Source organism: Perca flavescens, chromosome 18, assembly GCF_004354835.1.
Source record: "Perca flavescens isolate YP-PL-M2 chromosome 18, PFLA_1.0, whole genome shotgun sequence".
Lineage (NCBI taxonomy): Eukaryota > Metazoa > Chordata > Actinopteri > Perciformes > Percidae > Perca > Perca flavescens.
This window is the reverse complement of record NC_041348.1, coordinates 24,674,250-24,697,433: the sequence shown is the minus strand read 5'-3', so window position 1 is coordinate 24,697,433 and position 23,184 is coordinate 24,674,250. Positions and strand designations below refer to the sequence as shown.

General features: G+C 40.8%; 1 protein-coding gene across 1 annotated transcript in view; it reads left to right on the top strand.

Annotated features, from left to right (window-relative positions):
• syne2a (spectrin repeat containing, nuclear envelope 2a) overlaps window positions 1-23,184 on the top strand; it is a 92,562-nt gene that overhangs the window by 24,479 nt on the left and 44,899 nt on the right. The window contains exons 38-61 of the mRNA XM_028605570.1: window positions 1,600-1,897; window positions 2,332-2,510; window positions 3,100-3,415; window positions 4,244-4,408; window positions 4,582-4,911; window positions 5,027-5,163; window positions 5,537-5,666; window positions 7,904-8,074; window positions 8,171-9,925; window positions 12,491-12,661; window positions 13,655-13,810; window positions 13,937-14,178; window positions 14,462-16,499; window positions 16,607-16,941; window positions 17,061-17,205; window positions 17,715-17,915; window positions 18,255-18,514; window positions 18,599-18,749; window positions 19,307-19,438; window positions 19,537-19,668; window positions 20,204-20,386; window positions 20,676-20,813; window positions 21,861-22,046; window positions 22,345-22,467. Coding sequence (XP_028461371.1) covers window positions 1,600-1,897; window positions 2,332-2,510; window positions 3,100-3,415; window positions 4,244-4,408; window positions 4,582-4,911; window positions 5,027-5,163; window positions 5,537-5,666; window positions 7,904-8,074; window positions 8,171-9,925; window positions 12,491-12,661; window positions 13,655-13,810; window positions 13,937-14,178; window positions 14,462-16,499; window positions 16,607-16,941; window positions 17,061-17,205; window positions 17,715-17,915; window positions 18,255-18,514; window positions 18,599-18,749; window positions 19,307-19,438; window positions 19,537-19,668; window positions 20,204-20,386; window positions 20,676-20,813; window positions 21,861-22,046; window positions 22,345-22,467 — 8,074 coding nt within the window. The remainder of the gene's footprint in view (window positions 1-1,599; window positions 1,898-2,331; window positions 2,511-3,099; window positions 3,416-4,243; window positions 4,409-4,581; window positions 4,912-5,026; window positions 5,164-5,536; window positions 5,667-7,903; window positions 8,075-8,170; window positions 9,926-12,490; window positions 12,662-13,654; window positions 13,811-13,936; window positions 14,179-14,461; window positions 16,500-16,606; window positions 16,942-17,060; window positions 17,206-17,714; window positions 17,916-18,254; window positions 18,515-18,598; window positions 18,750-19,306; window positions 19,439-19,536; window positions 19,669-20,203; window positions 20,387-20,675; window positions 20,814-21,860; window positions 22,047-22,344; window positions 22,468-23,184) is intronic.

The window sequence follows — 23,184 nt, the reverse complement described above, 5'->3', positions numbered from 1 at the left end:
GTTAATGAATTAAAAAGTGCGCTACTTTGGCTCGGCTACAGCTCTGTGTCTGTCCCTCTGCTTCGGTTTCACTCACCACTGAGTCTGACTTAATGTCCCGCCCACAACACTATCTGACTATCTTTCACTGGGTATTATTTTGAAAGTTTCTGATGTATTAAATAATTGCTTAAAGCATTTAAATAAAGTTTTGTGTTTTGTGTAACATTCCAAAATCTTCATTTTGACTTAAAGATTTTCATTTTCACTGTATGTGCATATCGGTTGCAAATATCGGTTCAGTAAGTACTAATTATCTGTATCGGCCTTGAAAAACCAGTATCGGCCGATCCCTAATATAATTAATGAGACAACCTATTATTTATCCCACTTGTTATTTCCATTAATGGTGCAGGAGCCAGCAATTTTAAAAGCTGTTAAATTTTCAAATAATAAATTCAATAAAATCATGTAACCCTGATTAAACACACTGTTTGGAGAGCTAAGGTCTAGAGCTCACTGCTATAGTTAAAGCTTTTAATAAGGTGCAGCATCACATCACACACATAGCAGTACAGTTAGAAGTGTGTACTCGATTTTGACTGATGCAGAGACTATAACACACACCAAAAAATTGACCCACAAATGCACGACTCAGGTGAGTGAAGTTCAATGGTTTTATTAGCATGTTAATAAAACTTTCAGGCAACAGTGTCCAAGAAACGACAGACAAAGGGCAATCTCAAAAAACAGGCAATGGTCAAAAATCCAAGGGAAACAAGAACTCAGGAATACAGGAAACAGGGGGGGAAAAAAAAGGTTGCACACTAGGAAAACAGACGATCTCGCGCAGGAGTAAAGGAAAGACTGAACTTAAATACACAAGACAGGGGAGACAATGAGACACAGGTGCAACACATAGGGGCGGGGACAGGTAATCACACAGGTGGGAAGGAGAACAAAGACCAGGAAGACAATGGACCTGAAATGAGACGAGGCGGTAAGTTTCAAAATAAAACAGGAAATGGAAAACTAATCAGAAAGATGAAACAAACTAAAAACAAAAACTTGACACAGGGATGAGACATGACAGAGAATCTCTCATCTTTAACACATGGTTTCATTATGAAATTATCGATTAGGTGTAGGTGAAATTTATTATTTAGTTTTCTTCTTGTACACCCTAGAAGAAGCTGCAAGTTGTGACAGGTTTTTCCCTCTTTACGGTAAAACTTTATTGTCACTTTACACTGAAATTCATTTGTGTTCCCGAGCAGCTCCGATCAAAAAGAAGAAAAAAAGAAAAATGCACGGGGTTAGACAACAATTACACATATAGTGCAAAGATGAAGACCTATCAAAAGCCATGCCAAAGAAACTATATATATCAATATAATAAAAAATATAAAATATATATCATGATATCCTCGGATCCAGATGTTATTTGACAGGACACTGATTTTGGTTTAGCACTGTAACATGCTAGTACATCCTTATTCTGGCCTTGGAAAAGACAAAGCTCAGTTTTAGTCCCCTCAATAACATTTGAAAGTGTGAATAACTGAGCATCATTGGACAGATACAGATACATGTAACACTGCCCATGTTTTTCCTCTGCAGGGTGAGGACAGAGGCCCTCTATCAGCTTGTGTCATCCTTACAAAGCAGCACACTTCAGCAGTCTGCTGTGGTGGAGGAGAGCAGCAAACTGCTGGAACGATACCGCAACTTTCAAACCAACGTACTGCGTGGCTCCAGGGAGAAGCAGAGCTCTCTGAGCATGGACGTCGAAGTGTTTCAGACTCTTTTAAAGTCCACTCAATCCTGGGTTGGAGATCTGAGACGAGCTGTTGACTCTCCACTTGGTGAAAACCTCGGTATCCAGAGTCCCACAGAGCAGAGACTTCACAGTGCTCGGGTAAGAAAACGTTAACCACTGACTGAGCTGCTCAATTTCTCTGCATATCTTAACTATTTTAGTCTGAATCACGTTAGCCAAGTACCTATTTGGTCATTCTACAATAAGGAAAAAATGGTATTAGAGTATTTTAAATAACACGTGTTTTTTACTTTGTACATATGTAATTTTAAAAGGCAGTCGTTACAGTGGTGTGTAATATCATACAAGGGTGTGGCCACACAGATCTCGTGTTTCTTCCCATCTACATTTGTTTCAACTTGTTCCTCAATAAGGAGTGTCCATTTGTTGTTGTTGAAAACCTTTTGGAAAGGCGGATTTGAATGCACGGATAAAAAAGACAATCAGAAACACGCTCTTCAGTCCCTGCAGTGACAGATCGGTGCGATTGCATTGTAACTAATTGTAAAAGAAAATATATATGTGTATTTCAGGCTGTGGTAAGTGTGACGGCAGAGGGGGAGGCTCGCCTTGAAGAGCTCAGAGTTACTGGAAATTGTCTGAGCCACAGACTGTGTGATGGAGACAACCTGAAACAGGACATTCAGGAAAGCATTCAGAAAACACAGGAGCAGTGGAGGGACCTTCTCCAGTCAGTTCAGCCTTATCACAGGTGAGTGGAGCCAGATAAAACCTTTGAGACCGTCTTTTTTGAGTCCTCACCTATCCATTTACTAAGATTTTAAGGAAATGGAAGCACATTATGCATTCATTCACCACACTTCCTTTTTCTTTTCTACGCGTTCCCAACTCATCCACTGGTCCTCCTTTGTCTGAGAGACTTCTCTTGCACATTTAGCAGCCTCTTATCTCTGTAATTCTTCTACTACCAGTTTCCTCCTGCCAACTGCTGATGCTTTGTTCCATGTACAGTAGGCTGTGGAAGGCTTAGTCCAAACCCCCCACTCCCCCACTCCCATGCTCTCCCTGCTTTACAAAATCCCTATGTCTGAGAGCTGCCAGAGTCTGTAAAACTGCCCGGCTTGTGCTCCTTATCACCAAGAGCTGCATCATACCACCTATCTGAACCTTTACCTTGCTTCTATACCACTGTTGTAATTTACTACTTCTCTATAATCCATTTTCTACTTAAAAACACACCCTTTACAATCAAAATACTCATCTTTTCAACTGCCATGGTAAGGTGTTGCATGCATTCTGAATGGCCTGTTATGCTCTTTTTGTTTCTCTTGGTGCTTCAGTGTTCTACAAGCTGATCCAGACCTCACCTCCTCCTACCTGGCCCGAAGACAGCAGGCCTGCCGGAGAGTGGAGGAGCTGCAGCACAGAACTGCTCAGCTCCCCACTTTATTCTCCTGGCCCGGCTCCTCTGAGCGCAGGCAGATCTTCCTTCTGGCCCGTCAACTGCAGGATGAGGCTGAATCCCTGCAAGTAACTCTTACCAGCCTGGCTGAACAGAGGAGGGAGCTGGGTGCACAAACCTGCGACCCCATCTTGAAAGATCCCTCCTCAGCTGAGCTGGAGACCCGCTGGTCATCACTGATGGATGAGCTGAAGGTAAAAACGTATCTATTCAAGTGATAATCATGTTTTAGTACAGTGATGCCCAACCAGGGGTACTTGTACCCCAAGAGGCTCTACTGCAGTGGCCAGGAAGTACATGGGAAGATTGTAGAGTAGATTAACTAATTTGACAAAATATAAATCATGATTTGATTTAAAAAAAAAAAAAAAAAAAAAAAAAGGTATCCACCAGAGGAAAATAAACATACAAATCTTCTTTAGTAAATGTATTGTCACAGTAACCAGCCGCCTACTGCTAATAGGCTTACTGCACGGCACGCACCTCCCACTAATCTGAGACAGCTGTAACACCAATGTGTTGCCATTTAGATCACATGAAAACTAGTTACTAGTTAGTTGACATAGTTAGCTAAAATAAATGAATAAACGGGTCAAATAATTACTTAAAAGTAATGAATAAACCGTTACATTGATTAGATGAAGGTATTTTAACTGAAAGAAATAGCCAAAAGGAAACAACAAGTTAAAGTAATGGATACAAATTTTAATTAATTAGGTAAAAGTAATTTGAAATGTATTAAAATAGGTATTGGTAGGAATGGGAACTTGATGTAAACTAACCTAAACATTAACAAAAAATATTCAAACAATAATCACTTTATGTAGCCTAATGTTAACATCCACTTTAAATTCAATTGAAATGAACACATTCAGGACATGACTGGTTGGGCTGACGAACGGATACTTGGGCTCATCTGATGGGATGTAGGAACCACCGGTTTAGTATAATCAAAATAATAAATAAATTAAATGATAAATAAGCCATCTGACTGTTGCTTGGTGTGCCTAAAATGTCCACAGGGTGTGTGTTCCCGCCTCGATGAAGGTGTGTGTATTGAGGAACATTTTGGCCAGTCACTGCAGGACTGCCACTATAAATTGACATCCCTGCAGGAAAGAATGTCAGCCTGTCAAACCCAGAACGAAAGCTCAGCTGGACTGATCACTGATGTACCAGCTCTGAAGGTGAGGTCCATTAAGTGAACTGACCTGATGAATCAAGAACAAGCTTTTCATTTTCACATTCCTTCTACATTAAATCCATGACATTTATTTGATGAAGGGGGATGAAGAATTTCCCAACATTAAGCCACCCATATTGTATTTCTGTTTATCTGTCACTCTCTCCATCTTCTCAGGCTTTGCTACAAGAAGTAACCGACATAGAAAAAGACCTTTTACAAATTGTAATGCTCCAGGACTCAATCAAAGCCAGTTCCACAGCTGAGGCCGAGGCCAGCCTCTCCCAGCAAGTCGGCAACCTCCAAAACCACAAGAGGGCACTAGACAGTAGCATCAGAGAACATCTGGCACTGCTCACAGAAAACCGCAACCAGAGAGTTCAACGAGTGAAGGAAGAGGTCACCAGTGTACAAATGGCTCTGAAAGACCTGGCGGAAAATCTGTGTGGGATCTGTGAAGTGTTGCCTGATATCAGACAGCTCAAGCAGCAGTGGCATACAATACAGGTATCTCTAAAAGATCCTATAAAATGTTGCATATCCCCAAATCATAAGTGTATAACAAGTTAACCGGGGAATATGGAAGCATAGAAGCATCAAAGAAACATCCACTCTCTCTCAGGATTGTGATACCAGGCTGACAGAGCTGGCTGCAAGGGTTCACGACCTGCGGAGGACTGGAGATTCGAGCATCGCACAAGAAATGCTTCCTGCAGATGTCACTTTAACTGTTGATGCAGTTGCTAAAGACCTCGACAGGTACTTTACCTCATTATTTACTATCAGGAAAAAATCTGATTTCATTACATAGAGTACATTTTACATTTTAGAGTTTTCTGGTGACATTTTATTTTAATTGTAAGATTACCTTGAATGGAGGTACAGTATATGGACATACATCCAGCTCAATCTGTAATTGTTTTATTATACAAATTAGGAAGAGGGCCTCTTCTTCCAAAAAAAAAGAGCCTTAGGTGTTTGGGCCTATGGTGGGATTGTTGAGAGGTTGATAGAAAAGTAATTTCCAGTGTAATTTTTCAAAAGGAGAAAACAATGTTTTTTAACTCATTCCGTTCTCCCAAACTCATTGCTTGTTTTCTCTCTCTCACTCTCTCTTGTGTTCTCACTGTAGCCTCATGACCACTTTTCTACAAAGGAAGCAGGAGTTTGCCGAAAACACTGCCAAAGAGGTGAGACAGGTCATCAACCAGCTGCAGAATTGGAGCCAAACAGTACAAGCTGAACAAGCATCCCCCAGCCAGGTGAAACACACCAATGTGTCCACACATTTGTCAGTTAGTCTATTAAACTATTTATTAAGACCCAGAATGTTAACAATTATTTCACATTTATATAACAAGCTTAAAAAACTCTCTTCTTTACTTTTTTTTATAAATCTGATATTAGATGTATTTGCATTTGTATAATTTAACAGACAAATTGAAACAAAGATGTTATGTTATTGTCATCAAAAATGTAATCCCATTTATTAAGCTCAATTTGAAGGATAAGACTGACTTATTCTTTACTTTTATTGTAAGAAAAGGCCATGCAAAGTTCAAACCCAACAATGGGTTTGTTTGTCTCTAAATACTTTTAGACTCTCAGCCCCAAATCAATTGATTCCTACAGAAAATAAATTAAAAAAAAAAAAAAAAAAAAAAGGGTCACGTATATATAGTTTCAATTTTTAAAAAGATGCAGTAGTTTCTAGCTGGGCCCAGTAGTTTTTAGCAAAAAGGAGTAAACCGTACATTTGTTGTGTGATTTGTTGGTCTTTTCATGGGATTTTTTGTCAATAAGAAAAAAGTAGAATATCCTTATCCTTTATTCCTTATCCACCCTATGAACCACATCAGTATACTCATATTCTATAGCCATCCAATCCCATCTCCGCCTGCACTTTGTGTTAATTAGCCTGGTTGACACCAGACTCTTCTCAGCTGTAACTGAGAGTGGGTCTGGGAAAGCTTCATTGACAGTTCATTTCCAAAGGGGCGTCACCAACGAATGCCACTCAAATGCCTCTGGACGCAATTGGATAGTCCTTCAACCAATCAGACCAACGGTCCGGGTGACGCTTTTCACATCCAATATCCAACAAAAAAAAAATGTGATTCTGGTTTTTGGTGTCGTCCCTCCACGCCCTACTTTTTCCTTGCAGGTGTTGCATATTGCAAACTTGTTATCTTCTGCACACGCACTGAAGAATTTCCAAACAGCTGACATGTTGCAGGTTCATTCACGAGGTTCCCTGTGCAAGAATAGCGCGGACACGCGCTTCACACCGCAAGCGGGTACGCACACACACACGCCGGAGAAGTTGAGAGAAAGGAAAAAGAGACAGAGTCCGTGTGTGCGTGCGTCCTTGAGAAGAGAATTGTAACTCGTATAACTTATGGTGTCAGTTAATTGTAGCGTTGACCTGCATGAAATCGGCATATGTCACACTGACCTGCGGGTCGCCGAGCACGTGAAGCACGGCTTCGGTAGCCGTCATGTTGAATGTTAACAAAAAGCTGCTCGCCGTCGCTGCGCTATCCTCGTCGCGTAAAGCCCGCCTCAGCGGTTGTGATTGGTGTAAAGCCCGCCTCAGCGGTTGTGATTGGTGCCTCAATTTTGAGGACATTGGAAATGGGTTTGAATGGGCTCTTCGCCAGACTGACTTTGCTCAAATTTGCTCAAATTTGCCGGAAGTTCGTCAGGGTTTACCCAGGCTATGTGTTAATACCAAAACTATTACCTTTTGCTGTATCTGGCTTAAGACAAAAACCTAAGATTTCTTTTACCCCGCAGGACTTTAATATCTTATGTAGAGCTGCTCTTAAAATGCCACGGGTCCATCCTCTACTCCTTAAATAAAACTACAAGAGGAATACCTTCTCTTCTGTCTGGTACATGGTGAACATAATAGATAGTCCTCACAGGGAGGATATGGCAACTTTTGTCAAAGGTTTGCTCTTTGGCATTACTAAAGATCATGAACATGTTGTGACTCCTTTTTCCATCAGCTTTACCAGCTGCTGCTGCTGCCAAAAACTCTTAAAGCTTTACTTCAACTTTGCTATTTGGTCTTTTATACCAATGTCTATTAAATTATATTGCAACCATTTATTAACGGTAAAACGCAAACTTATGTAAATGTTCAACTTGTGTATGTAACTATTTTATCAATTATATATGATTCAGGGTTCATTCTTGAAGGAAATATCTCAACAACTATTGGATTGATTGTTGGAACATTTTGTACAAACATTCATGGTGTCCAGAGGATGAATCCTAATGACTTTGGTGATGCCTTGACTTTTACTCTAGCGCCACCATGAGGTTGACTTTTGTGGTTTTGAGAGAAATGTCTCAACAGTTTTTGGATGGATTGCCATACGATTGTGTTTTTCTCAAAGGATACATTGCAATTACCTTGAATACTTCAATTCTAAAATATATCTTTGACTTATTTTAAAGTATATTTTAACTTTATCTGTCTGTGCTCTCATAGACAGCTCTGGATGAGGGTTTGTGGCTTCAACAAGGTCTTCGTGAAGTGCTCACAGAACGAGATTTTCTTCTAAACTGCCTGGGCGCAAAAGTGACAAAGAAACTGGAGAAAAGTGCTTCAGATGCTCTCAGTGAAAGTACACCTGCACTCGAAAACCTATCTAAATGCCTGGTGAGTTCCTCCTCGGTCACAGAATTGTCCCATCCAACGTAACTGTAATAATAAACATGCAAGGATTTTGTGGTAAATGTGTGTTCAATTTAACAGGTTTCACAGATGAGTAAAGTTCATTCTGAAGTGGAGTCAGACAAATATTTGTCAGGCAGAGTTGTTGAAGAAAGTTTTAGAAGTGAAAGTAACGCACCTTGTTTAGCTTCACCTGATGGAACTGCGGCCATGTTTCCTCCTGCTTCTCTGTCTGCAATAAACAGCGAGGAAAACTCTGAAAGTGATCAGAACGACAACACAATTAAAACCAGAGGTACTTTGGAAACAGCCAAAGAAGAGGTCCAGAATCAATTCTCATGTGCAGAAATCACAGATGTTTTCAAATCACAACAGTTAACATCAACTCCACCAAAAATAAACTCGAAGACTCACTTTGTGCCAAAAGATGATACTGGCACATTGAACACTGAGAGCAATCCTTTAAGCAGTGGGCACAAGATAGTTTCTGGAAATAAGACTTCAATCACTCATAACAAGAGTTTAATAGATCGGAAAGAAAACACTGAACCATTACAGGAAGACATTACCTCAACCCAGGACTCAGAATTATCCGCTATAAGGACAGACAATGTCACACCCCTGGTTGGATCCCCGACGACAAAGCCTGACAACGTCCCTCTTTCTACACCTGAAAATGTGTCTGAACATCTGGCAGCACAATCAGAGACATTTAAGGCAGATTCTCTGGAACAAGAGAAATGCTGTGAGGACCTCAGTGCAACCCCAAAGAAAGTGTTTTCAATAATGTTGGACATGGAGCCACAGGACATGCAGAAAAATGAAAATGTTGCTGCCGACGCACTCAGGCGTTCTCAGGGAGCAGAGCTTTGTGATGCAAAGGTTAGAGACGTTTTAAGTAAAGGACTTCCTGAGGAGAAATCTGGACTCTCAATCAGTCCAGAATCAAACAAAACAGACTTGAAAAGCCTTCATCTAGCAGCACAATCAAAGACACTTAAGGCAGATCCTGATGATCGAGAAACCGCGAAATCCCGCGAGGATATCAGTGCGAGCCCAGATAAAGTGTTTACAATAGTGTTGGACCTGGAGCTACCTGAGGTCCAGCCACAGGACGGTGTTGGAGCCAGAAGTCCAGATGTACTCAGATGTTCACAGAGGGCAGAGCTTTGTGATTCACAGCTCACAGAAGCTTCAAGTATTCCTGAGAAGAAATGTGAACTCTTTACAACATTATCGAGTCCTGAATCAGATGAGACAGACTTAAAAATCCAATATTTAAAGAGCTGCGTCTTAAACGATTCTCAAGTGGCGGACTCACTGCCAGAACACCCTTTGGCGTTAGTTAGTACAGAATTGGAGGAGATTGAGTCTACAAGTGCCAAATTATCATGCAAAGAAAAGTCAGAAAGCCATGAATTAATGCACAATGAGCTGTTGAATTCCTCCGAATCATGTGGCACTGTTGTTGAATGTCAGCTCACCGGCGCAGCAGGAACAACATTTCTGTACGTCAAACAAGAGGAGACGACGGATTTCTGTCACGCTAAAGCGCAAACAATGAGCTCAGTCTTGTGCCCTGTGGAGAGAGATGCCTTAACCGAAACACAAATACCTGCTAAACAGCTGACTGTTGCTGACACTGCACAGAGCACAGGTTCAGGGCGGTTGGAGATGGCAGAGGGGTACACAACAGAAGAAGCATGTGACCCTAAACGCCCCAAGGCCAAACTTTCAAAAGTGCCAGAAAGACGAAACAAAGCTATGCTGCTATTTGAAGAAAGTAAATGGAAGGTACCTGCATCGCTGGAGGACACAGAGGTGACACAGAGACAGGTAGATGTCATATTAAAAATAATGGATTTTCTACTTATCTTCTCTGAGTTATACTTCTTTTTCTTCTCAGAATTAGTCTTTTGTCCCAAACCATTTTGGATTATGACCCCTCAAAACAAAGCAATGTCTACTTGACCTTCATCACCTGTTGCCTACATCTACAACAGTTGCACCAAAAAGTCATTTTTTTCCTTGCTTCTTCCTATAGGCTTATAGAGTACAAATTATGCAGTACATAACAAAACGAACAAAGGTTAGAGGAAAATGTGAAAATGCATCCTGTAAATAATTACAGGATAACAAAAAAACTCAAATGTACCTAGAATTAATTTGATCCTGATAAATCTTTAAATGTTTAGGGCGCCATTTTAGCCTCCAGCATTAGTAGTACACAGTGGAGAGCTAACAGGAAATGAAGGCAGAGACACAGAGAGACAGGGAGGACATGCAACAAATGTCGCAGGTGGACTCAAACATGCGACATTGCGATTTCATGGTCAGCGGCCAATAGACCTTTAAGCCACCAGGATGCCCTATAAAAGATCCCGATATATAACATGATAATTTCCAAAATCTTTATCATTGATGACTGCTGTCCAGATTTTTAAAACCATCGGAGCAACAAAGGTTATTGAACCTTTTGAATGAATTTGAACAATAGACAAAGGTCTGTCACCTATGCTGGCAGAAGGGCCAGATACCCCGGCTGAATCCACAGTCCTTTCTTTCCTAAAGTATACTTATCACACAGGGTCTTCTGTGACATTTACAAACCATTTTTCTTTCCTTATCTTACCTTCAATCAGAGGGTGTGTTCAGTGATACACTGGTTTTCCTGACATTTTGCAAGTGTTATTTTATCCTAAATTATCCTAAACTTAGTTGCTTTTAGTATATTTATTCCTCCCACCATTTGGCATTTGAGTGTCAAACTTTTGCCATTTTTAGTCCATTCATACAGTTTGGGGCTTTCATCTTTTTGAGGAACATTATTCATTCAGTGGAAAGAAACATTTTTCTCATGACAGATGGATGGAATCCATGTTGCATATTGCCTTCTTTATTGCACAGAATGAATTATTGATAGCACAAAACAAAAGGATGCAATACAGTATGCAACAAAACACAAAATTGCATTATTAACATTGAAAACACTCCAACATTAGACCCTTAGTCGTGACAAAGCAAATATACCAAAAAGAACACATGGAAAATATAGAAAGGATCCTTTACCAGTTTCCAGGACAAATAAAACATTAGGTATGAAACCAAAAAAAGGCAAAACTAAAGATGATAAGGCAGAAAGATGATAGCTAGGACTGCAATGACATATAGAAAAAAAAACAAAGGAAGTACCTATATTCACTACCAGAAAAAAAAAAAATCAAAGCATGCCAGCATCTTAGCTATTTTCTTTGGCATTTCTATCATCAGGGTACCACTTAGAACCAGGCTGCAATGTAACAAAGTAGATTTGCCTGAATGTTTTCATGGAGAGCCTTTCAGTCATTAGATGTTTTTAAAATTACAAGCCACTATGCTCAAAAGGAATTGAGGAATTTCACACCAAGACAACCTGTGATTATTGTGAGTAATAACAGTGCACCTTCTCTCTGTAAAAGCTGACATTTTCCCCCTATGAATGCTGAGTGTCCAAAAATCCTTAAAATTCCTCCAAATACCAACATATTTGAACTTAGGAAATTTCCTGACTGAATTTGACTGCTGATTAAAGAGGGATAGACATTGGGGAAGTGAAGAAGTTTGAAGCTGCCCGATCAGAGTGATCCTAATTAAAGGGACAGTTCCAATAGAATAGAAAATAGAAGAAAAAAAAATAATACAGATATCTCAGAGTTTTCAATTTTACAACTTACATTGCTTGAGATTTAACCGGAAATACAGGTACACTAATATAGTGTCCAGAATCTGTAAAAACGTATTCATAGATTATATAAGAGAGGTTTTAACTTTATTACCCCATTAAGGAATGCTTCTTTTGGACTGTAGTTGAAAGGCTTCTAGAAAGAAATAATCGTTACCTTCATTGTCTTCCACCTAAAGTTACATTGTTCATATGCACCTAAATGTTGACGGCACTGACTTAAACAGTAGAAGATATTTTTCTTTGTGCTGTTTTTCCCCAAAGCCAATCAGAAACCTGCTGTACTTTTTCAAATCCTTTCCCCGCTCTACCTGCACTGCTCCAAGGCACACCTTGGTCTTGCTCAAAATATTTCAAAAGTCACCTTCCCATGTTTGTAATACAGTAACCTAGCAGTTCATGTCATGTTTTGGTGTTTGCTCTGTCTGACCAAGTTATAACAGATCACTTATTCCTTAAAAGAAGCACTTAGATAAATTAGAGCCCTTCTCCCTTGGGGCAGACTGCTCCCTGCTTAGGCACATTCTTGTGTTAACTGTACTGACTTGCCGAGCCACCGGCAACATAGCAATATTCAGCTCTGTAGAGCAGGAAGAGAACAGGATGCTCTTATTATCTGTGGACAAACACGGGATGAAGGAAGCTAGAATGTGACACCACCCTGTCTTCTGTGTATGTAGCGTCAGATCCGAGAAAGCATGGAGCCTGAGAGGACAGCGCCGGGCTTGACAGCTGATCTGCGAGCCGGGGAGGCGACAGGTGGATCACCAGAGTCCTACAAACACAAGTCCACCATGCAGGATGTTCTGTCTGAGATCCAGAGCTTGGTGGAAAGAAGTAACATTATAAATGTGAGTATCAACTGGTTAAGAAGAAAGAAGAACTTGCTTGCCGCACTTTTCTCAAAGTTAGATCTACTGTTGCAAAACGTGTTGTGGTGGGTTAAAAACTGATTTGTCACAGTCTGAGCTTTAGAGTGTGTGTACAAAAGGTTACATTTTGAACTGATAGGAGGAATTAAAGTAAAAAAATTAAATTCACAGTTCATGGCACTGATGTGTTTTCTGTAGTTGCACAATATTTTGAATGGACATAGAAATGAGTTGAGTTTTCTGATTTTAGTATCCAAAAAGTAGTATCCAAGTATCCAAAAAGGGGAAAAGGTCAATTATAATTGCATTAAACAGAGACCAGATAAGAGCAGCAGTGTTTTGATTGATGTTTGTGTATATTCCCATGATGCTGCTGACAGGAAGGTCCACAGGATGGACCTATGAGATACAATGACTTCCTGCAGAGTCTCTAATGGGTCTAATTACTCACGGCATAAAGTCTGTCACTTTATTGATGCCAAGTTTAATTTTGGAAATGCTATTCACCATGAGGACATGTATAACCTTGAAAAAGTAGAAGACTAAAAGTAAACCAAGCAAACTAAGCTTAAAAATAAATTAATGCAACTTTAGTAATCACTAAATTAAATCACTTTTCAAGCAATAATACCAAACTTTCCCTAGTTCCAGCTTCTCAAATTTGAGGATTTTACTGTTTATTTTATTTCTTTGTCTTATGTAATAGTAAATTGATACGTTTTGGGTGTTGGATGGTTGGTCAGACAAAACAAGCTATGAGAAGACATTTGCTTGTGCTTGAGGAAATTGAATCAGGCATTTCTTTGTATTTTCGGACATTTTCCAGACCAAACTATTTATCAATTAATCATGAAAATACTCAGCAGATACATACATACATACATACATACATACATACATACATACATGTTTTAACAGCTTTTTGTTTCATGAATAGTTTATCACCCATTTTTATTGTCTTTGCAATCATAGCGGACCCCACACATTGATTTGAATTGGTACCTGAAGTCCTCTCCGTGTGAACCAGAGATTAGATTGGTACGAACTGTCCAAAAAGTTCTGGCATGTCGTTATCAACCAGCACAACTCGATGTCACCGCAGTGGCCAAACAACTGAAGGAGGCAGAGGTATGAACCTCTGTTTAGCCCTTTTTCCTTCTTTATAAAAATGTACTTCATTTTGGAGTAACTGACCTTTTTTTTCTAAATGAAGTAAAATATACAATAATGCACAAAAATGTCTGACTGCCGTAGGAGTACAGGCGCTGTGTGCAGGAGCAAGTGGCTACTATGAAAAGCGTGAGTGGTGCCAGCATTTGTGACCCTGATGCCTTGAAAAGACTTGAGGGACAGTGGAGTGCTGCGCAGCTGGATGCCTCTGCCACCGTGCAGGTGAAAGCAGCACAGCTGGATCAGGTCAAACAGTATCACAAACAGATGAAGATCACCAGAGCTTTCATGGAGGTTGTAGCAGCTGAGAAGGACAAGATGAGCTTGTGAGTAATCCTTTGATGTAAAAGTGAGCTTTTACTTTAAGGTGCAGTAAGTGATGTTAATCCAATCCACTTTTTGTCAAATTCAGTGAATACCTCCTCACCGTCACCTAGCTCTCTATTTTCTGTGTGCGCTGAAAAAAAATCTGGTGTTAATACCATTAACTAATGTTAATGACCAAATATCAACAATCTTTGCGCAGCCTCACTTACCACACCTTTTAACTTTGTATTTGCGTACCTGAAAAACGATGCATTCATATTCTTTTGCAATGTTTTTTTTCAGAAGTACTTTGGGAAGCAGCGCTCTTCAAGCTAACAAACTCCACGCCCTGCTGCAAACCATGGTACAGAAAAAAGACATGATGGAAGAGCTCCTCCACTTAAGTAGTCAATTGTCAGTCCACTTGAGCGACGCTGAGAGTTCAGGTGCTCTTCTCGCCCAGCTTGGAGATGTCCAGGAGGAATGGAGGCTTTTAGAAGGAAGCATCAAAAGAGCTCTGCAGCACGCCTCAAACTCCACCTCTCAGTCCTCCCTTCTAATAAAAGAGGCCGAACTGCTTAAAGCCAAGGTCGAAGCTCTTCGGGAATCCACCTTTCAAAGCCATGACAGCAAAAGTGCTTTCGAATACGTTTGTCTGACCACAGACCTAAAACTGTACAACCAGCTTTATCTGCACTTACAGTCCCAGTCAGATGGTCTTGTCCATTTCTCTCTGGGTCAGAAAGAGAAGGATGAGATCAAACGTAGCCTTCAGGAACTGGAGTCCCTGCTAAAAGTCACCAAGAGCAAGCTTGACACTTCCACATACAGCTGTGGTGGCATTTCTTCAGCTAAGATCAACAAGCAACTACATGACTTGATCATATGGGCCAAACAGGCAGAGATACACATCTCTACTGGGAAAAAGTTAGCTCTTTTCCCCGAGGAGGCTCGTTTTCAGATTGCCGAGATGAAGAAATTTCAGACTGATATTTGGTTTAGAAGATCCAAGATGCAAGTAGAAGTTGAGCAGATGAAAGATGTAGCCTCTGATGTGGAGAAGAAAGAAAGTGACCAAGTATTGAAGACAATTGAAGACCTGTATGAAGCCATTTCTGACAGCTTGGATCATGTTCTTGACACCATGAAGAAAAATCTGCAGGAGAGGGAGAAACTGTTATGCCAGCTTGCTAGCATGGATGCCTGGCTAGCAGAAACACATGCCAAAAGAGACCCCTGCGCTCTTTTTGACAATGTTTCAAAAGCTGACATCAGAAAGCTGGAGAGCGAGCTGAAAACTCACAAATTAGCCACAGTTGAGATAGAGAGCCAACTAAAACTGGTGGAAGCAATGGCAGACCGTTGCGGGGAAATAGCTGTATGTTCGAGTCCAGGAGAGAGCCGCTACCTTGTCAACAGACTGTCAGGCCTTTGGACAGAATTAGATGGATTGCTAGCTCATGAGAAAGCAACCAGCTGGGAATTAGAGGAGCTGATTCATGAACGAACCACTTCAGATGAGGAGTTATCGACGATCCAGGCTAGCTTAAAGCAAATCTCCACAGATTTGGACCAGCAAAGGTTCCCTTTAACACAGGAAACCCTTTCAACAATTGTACACTGGAAGCACATGCTAATGGAGCATCAGTGTCAAGTGCAAGAGCTTCAGCACTGCCATAATGCCAGACGAAGCTCCCTGCTGTGCACAATTGGGGAACTGCAAGACCAGTGCAAAGCTCTTAGTATTAATGTCATTGAGCAAGACAAATATCTGCACCTGAGGAGACAAATGGAGGAATCTAGGGACATTGCCAAGGAGCAAATCCAGCGAGCCAAAGATAAAACAATCAGTGTGGATGAGAGGTTCAGACTATGCCAAACACTCTTGATCGAACTTCCTTTGGTGAAGACACAGTGCCAAGAAGCAGCGGACCAGTTAGAGGCCATAGCTCATGAGTTACACCCCTCTGAGCTTAATTCAGAGAGGCAGAGGATTCACCGCATTGTGGAAACTTTAGTCTCCTGGGAGGATTCTGTCACAGATGATGTCAAAAACCTAGAGACCAAGCTTCTGCTAGGTTTGCATTTTTCTTCCGAGCTTCCTGCCTTAATAGATCTTTTCCTAACAACAAGGGTGGAGCTGGAGGGAACCGAACCAGTAAATCCAGATGAAAAAGCCATAGATATTGCACTAAGAAGGAACTGGATTGTTTGGAGAAATATGGAGTCTGGGATGAGGATGTTGGAAGGTCTGGGGCGGAAAGAAAAAATGAACTTAAAGAACTACAAGGAACTTTACTCTCTTAGGAATGCAACCATGCAGGAGTGCCATTTACAGATGGTAAGCTTAAATATTCAGGATTAATCCATCCTACTATTGACTTTACAATGTATCCTTTTGTGTGTTGTTTCTCTAAATTGTGCTTGATCATGTAACGTGTCCAACAGGAGATGTTATGCCAGGCGAGAGAATCCTTGAAAGATTACCAGTGGGCTGCTCAGGGAGCAATAGGCTTCCTTCATAATGCCGAAGCCACCTTCTTATCAGCCCCTGGAGGGTTTTTGGACTGTACTGAGGAACAAAGACAGACTCAGAAGGCTCTAGAAGCTCTTGAAGATGGATTTCAGGCTCATATCTGCCACCTTGTGGATCGGGTGCCCCAACAACCCTGCCTGTCCCGTCCAAAGACTGAGCAGCTCCACATCAGCATCCTTAGTCAGCTGTTAGTGGGAAGAGCCATGCTGGAGGCCCAAGCCCAGCTCAGGCTGGAGTCCTTGCAGAGGTACTGACTGTTCTTACCTCATTGAAGTGCTTCTGTATAGATTTTGTTATGATGATTTCTGTTTTTCTTGTTCATAATTTTAACAAAGTAAAAACACCTAAAAGTCAAATTTCTCACAGGTGTCAAATAAGACAACAAAGCCACAGGAAGTGCCATGAAGACATACGTCAGTGTCTTTCAGGGTTTGAAGCCAAGCTTTCAAAATGTGCTGCAGAACAAGTGACCTCGTATGACAAATGTGTTGCCCAACAAAAAGGAGCTACGGTAGGTTTGATACAGCACTATTTTGAAGGTGACTAGCTAATTTCTCAACATGCCTTTGTCTTCATATATTGCATCTACTTGAACCTTGCATGTCATAGATTTTGACAATTTACAATTGTTATCTTTTAAGCCATGCTGACATAATTTCTCTACGGAGGCCTCTTTGGTCCAGACTGAAATGTCTCAAAACTTTTAGATAGATTTCCATGAGATTTTTTTGCAAATATTCATGGGCACCAAAAGCTGAATCCTGCTGTGGTGATCCCCTGAATTTTTCTCTAGTGCCACTTGATAGATGGATGGATGGCATGCTGACGTTAGCATTTAGCTATTAAAGCACCTCTTTGCCTAATTACAGCATCACAGAGCTGCTAGCATTTTGCTTACTTGGTGTAACGTGTACCTGTCACAGGAAGGCACTGAAAAGTTTGACCAAAATGTGGTACATGTAAAAGAAATACTGCCTGAATCAAACTTTAATTTGAGCTTCATTTCATCTTCCCATAAAGCTTCTGATGGAAGGTCTCCGCAGCCTCGCAGGTAAGATAGACGAACTGAGAGCTGGATGTCCGATGCAGGGCTGTGGGGTTGGAAAGGACGGCGAGCTGGGCGCCCTCTGGAGGTGCTGGGTATCATTACGCCGTGGTGTCGGCCTCCTGATGGCACACACAGAACAGAGAGGAGAGGAATGGAAGGACATTACTACAAGTGTGAGTTTTACCAACAACAAATCATTTTTACAGCTTTTGCATCTAAACATCACCTAATTTACTCTAACATAAATTAATTCAAATTTTCCGGCTGTTAAATGTGCGCTAGGTTACAGAACTGAAGGATTAGTGCCCCATCAAGCTACAGTGTGTCACTTTTTGTTAAAGCTGCTCTCAGAGTTCCCACTTTGCCTTTTTTCTTAGAAACGTTTTACTATGTTAAGTGACTTCTGTTGCTTACTGAGACAGAACTAGGTTATTGCAGCATAACATACATGACATAAAGCACAGAGAAAAGTAAAATATAGATATATATAGATTAAATTCCATTTTCTTTAGATTGAGCAGTGTTGCAGCTGTTTAGCAAGTCTCCAGGCTGAGGTTCCCGACTCCTCCACCATGATCTTCACTCAAGAGGAACCCCTGGAGCTTCTGGCTCAGGCTGAGATGCAAAAAGCTGGGCTGGAGCAGGAGCAGCAGGCCTTAGCTTCCCTGGCGCATCGTCTGGAGCACGCCCTGAGCTTATCTAGTTCCCAGGTGCCCATCAGCCCCGGACCTGTTGGCAAAACACTAGTGAAGATCCAAGAGAATGTCAGAAGGTGGGATTTATTCAATATACAGTACATGTGGAAAGTGATTACTCATTAATGTCAGAGATGCTGATATGATACTGTTCTCCACAGCTTGAAAGAGAGAAACCTGCTGGTGGTAGCTGCAGCTCAGGCAGAGGAGAAAGAGAGAGAGCAAGTCCTAGAGGAGATAGGAGAGTTGGAGAAACACATATTTGCCATTCTTTCCCCACTGGAAGCCTGTTCGAATCCAGGCAAACAACAGGTCAGGCTCCTTTTTATGTTTTCTAGTCCAAGCTTGAAAACTGGAGCTTGAGATTTAGAAGAAGACATTTGAAAAGCAAAATCTTGTGTCTTTCAGTCTATTTTACTTGTATATGTTTGGTCATTTATCAGTGATGAAATTGTAAAGTTATAAGTTATAATTGTATGAAATGTTTAATGAAAATGTCTTTTAACATCAGGATCTGCTTAGAAGCCCTTCGCAGTGCCAGTGAGAAATATACATTTTGTTCACAGGCCTGTTTTTGTCAGTTGTAGCTACAGACCACATGTAGATTCAATAATTAGATTAAAGACCGTAAGTGGTCTTTTCAAGTCAACGTTGGTCTAAACTGTCAGCAGTAAAGTGTTTACTGTCAGTCATCCTTCTCATAAAGAGCATACTATACTTGTGAGGGGCTACTGTAAGCTTACCTTCAACCTTTAACTGGAAAATTAGTTAAACTAATTTAGATAGGAGGTTAGAGCTAAACCCCACCTTTTGTAGGCTCTCAGTCTTTCATATTTTTTGTCCTTCTGATTTTAATCTTGTGCATTCAGGATTTGTCCTCCCAGAAGGCCAAACTCCAGTGTATTGTGGACAGTGTGCAGAGTCGGTACGCTGAGATACCAGCTGATATCAGCAGAAGGTTACACGAAGTCCAGCTGTCTGTCCAAAGAGAAGAGGAGAAGGTAACTGGACAGGAATTCATCCGTAGTGTCAGATGAACTATCTCCCACCAAAACCTGTTACATTTCTTTAAATGTGTGTTTGTGTGGTCATTCTACAGCTCATGGAGAAGAGCAACCCAGTGCAGAAGCTGGCTAGTCAAGTGGTGGAGTTGGGTTCTGGCCTGGAGAATGTGAAAGCGTTACTGGAGCAAAGAAGTCCAACAGTCAATGACGCTCAAAATGCACTCAAGGTGTGTGTGTTTCTTGGTTTATGTTTGTGTCTGTGTGTCTGTTTGCGACACAAACCTGTTGATATGCACGAGTGGAGAGTTTGTACATGTTTCTATATTCTTCATGAATGGCTTGTAAATGTGTTTTTAACTTAATTTATTTATCTTTTTACCAATATATAAAATATACAATTTTTCATGTTCAACTTTTGAATTTCACATTTACTTTGAGCAGCATAAATTAATTTGATGAAAAATCTGATGTTTGCACACACAGCTGCCAGCCACTTATATTAGCCTCAACTAGCTATGTTAGCTATTGTGCAAATGTATGCAGGTCATGAGCAAAATTACAGTGTAGAAAGGTTGCAAAACTAACACAATACTGAACACAAAATGGCAGATTAACAGTGTCCAAATGATCACTTCCCAGTAAAAAAAAAATACACAACTTAACAACAAATCCACTGAAACAGCCTTTGCTTCCTAAGAGCTCGTGACAATCCAGGACTACTTGTCACTTCAAAGCTACTACTGTACATTGTTTGTTCTCCAGCATGTGTGGGATGAACTGGATGCATGGCACAGCCGCCTGATGCTCCTGGAGAGCGAGGTGCAGGATATTGCGGAGGAGCACCCTGATCAAACCCACCTTCTCATGGACCAACTCACCCAACCACTGCAGCTCTACCAAAATGCATCGCAGATGGCCGAGCAACGCACCGCCTTCCTCAGCAAGGTCAGGAATACTATATTATATTATATACTATAGTTATATTTACACTGTATTGGATGCAGGGAAAGTGGTGATGTGAGGTCATGGAACAGGAACAGTTGGTTTGACTTATTATGTATCTACATAATCTAATGCACTACATGGAAGGGGGAGGTGGGGGAGGAACTGTTCATGTTGTGAGTTTTGTTAAAAAAAATAAAAATAAGGTACATCATTGTGGAAGTGGCTTCTATAAATGTGTTCATAAAACTTCCATTGTGCTTTCTCATATTTTTCTCGACTCCATTGTCAGATCCCAGCCTGTCTTCAGGAGTTTGAAGACATTCTATACAGCGCCACCTGCTGGTTGGACGAGGCCCAGTCATGGCTCAGTGCTCCTTGCTCCTTCACAACAGCCAGAGGCCTCCAGAATCATGCAAACTCCCTTCAGGTCAGTGAAACCTAGTAACAAGTAGCAAACAAACACAAAACAACCTCCTGATACCGTTATTTTTCTCTTTATTCTGATATTTCGTTTTGTATTTTATCCTAAATATGTCTGTTTTGTTTTGTACATTTGTTTTACTAGAACATATATTTTCTGTGATGTGTTTTCATTGATACTTTCGTCATTGTGGCATTTTTGCACACCCTGCGTACATGCTGTATTTTGCTTTATTTATTTATTTATAACAGTTTATTCATTAATAATGTTACATTTAACACCCACCGTATAGTACCATTTTCTTTAATGTATCTCATCATTATTTCCTACTGCACATGTCAGGCTTTATCAGTCACCCTAATATACATGATTCAAAATGGACCAAAGGGTTTCCTCCAGAAGAGTTATTTAGCCCGGTGGCAAGTGTCTTTTTTCAATGAGGGCCCGATTGGGCCCAGTCAAAGAGCATTGATGTAGAGCCCAATAGTTTGTGATAACAGAATTATGGAAGCGAAACTGAAAATTAAAAAAAGCTGTAAGACAGATTTCATAGGGCCCTACATTATGTCAGTGCTAAAAGCTAACTGGATATTTGAAAATATGACTACGTCTAAGTTGCTTCATGGTTTTTTAAGCCCCCAACGTCTCCTTCCAGGCAGAGCTGCGACTGTTGACTTCAGGGCACCTAACCCTAACCCTAACCATAACCCCAACCATTGCCTAATCGACTTCAAGGCAGCTCTGTAACCGTTGACTTCAAGGCATCTAACCCTAAACTTAACCATAACCATAACACTGCCTGGAAGGAGACGTTGGGAGCTTGTAACACCAATAAACGTCTAAGTTTCCCATCAAGGCGCCCCCTCGAACTAGTTTTAAAAAACATCTTAAAATACATAAAAAAATTATTCCCAGTGGCTTAGGCCTGGTGGGGGGCAACTTATGCCTGGTGGGCTTGCAATACACTGGGAGAAACCCTGGACCACAGTATCCACAAGCACTTTCACATATGTGATTGTAATGATGACTTTCATTTTAAATCCTGAACTACAGCTGGTCCTGGACGACTCTGAGAGGATCAGACACACCCTGCAAGACTTCAGGCCAGTCCTGGATGAGATCTCTGCTGTGTGTGACATCAGCACCCACGAGGAGAGGGTGAACCAGAATGACCAACAAGTCCACAAAATGCAATGCAAGATCCTAGAGCCACTGCAGCAGCTCAAGCAGACTGCTGTGGTAAGAATTTAGAAAAAGAGAGGAATGTCAGGTTGTTGGTGACCCTAAATGGCAGTGAGAGGACACCGTGGACAAAAGTCCCCTCACAGAATGAAACCAGGGATATTGTGGCTACACAGCGTGCACAGCCGAGGCTCCAATTTTATATAGCTTTTACATAATATTAAATCAAGAGAAATGCATTCAGTAGCATCCTGAAAACGCATTGATCCACAAGACAGTTTTTATATTATTGTACTGTAGGTTTAGCAGGTGAGTTACAAGTCGCTGAAAAACTTGCTGGCAATCTTCATTTCAGGTGGTGGAGTCATTAGAAGCAGAGCTGAAGATCATGGAGAAGAATGTACCGAAGATCAGAGCGATTTTATCCTCCGCCGACAACTCCAGCATTACTCTGACGGAGCATCTTCACAACCAACAGGTGATACAATGCATTTATAATTCATATCTACTAATTTCTTTTAAAAGCAATGCACACATAGAGCATGCAAACAGCAGAATATCACAAATACTTAAGACTGATTTTATGTATATGGCAGGGAGGCTTTGCATTAACTGTATGTTGGACTGTCTCTTTTTCCTGAAGCACAATAGGACACTTCTTGACAGCACTGATTTGACAGTGTTCAAAAATGAAAATATGACCACTGGGGCACTACTACTACTTTTTACACATTTACATCAGTTTTCTATTCATGCAGAGTCCTAATCATCCTGTGAAAACAATTGAAAATCAAAGGGACCACCATTTTTGTTGTTTGACCAAGCTAGCAACTAAGCGATGGAATGAATGAATGCTTTTTAGTTCAAGTTCATGTAAAATAAGTTAATCAATGATGATTTATAAGAATGTGAAATAAAATAAAAACATTCTTTTATGAGCAAAGTAATGCACCCTGACTTTCAGATGTGTCAGTCAACCATATAACATATATTGGTTACTTTTTCCTATGCTTCCAAATTTAAATCCTGGCACTACAGATGTACTATAACACTTAACATTTGTTCTGTTTTCTAAAGTATAAGGGTAACTAATTGCAAAAAAAAAAAAAACTCATTAAAGGTTTTGTATTGCAGCTAGTCTCACATTGCCAGACCTTCCTCCACAGCGCTGCGGTGGAGGGTATGGCTAGTCCAC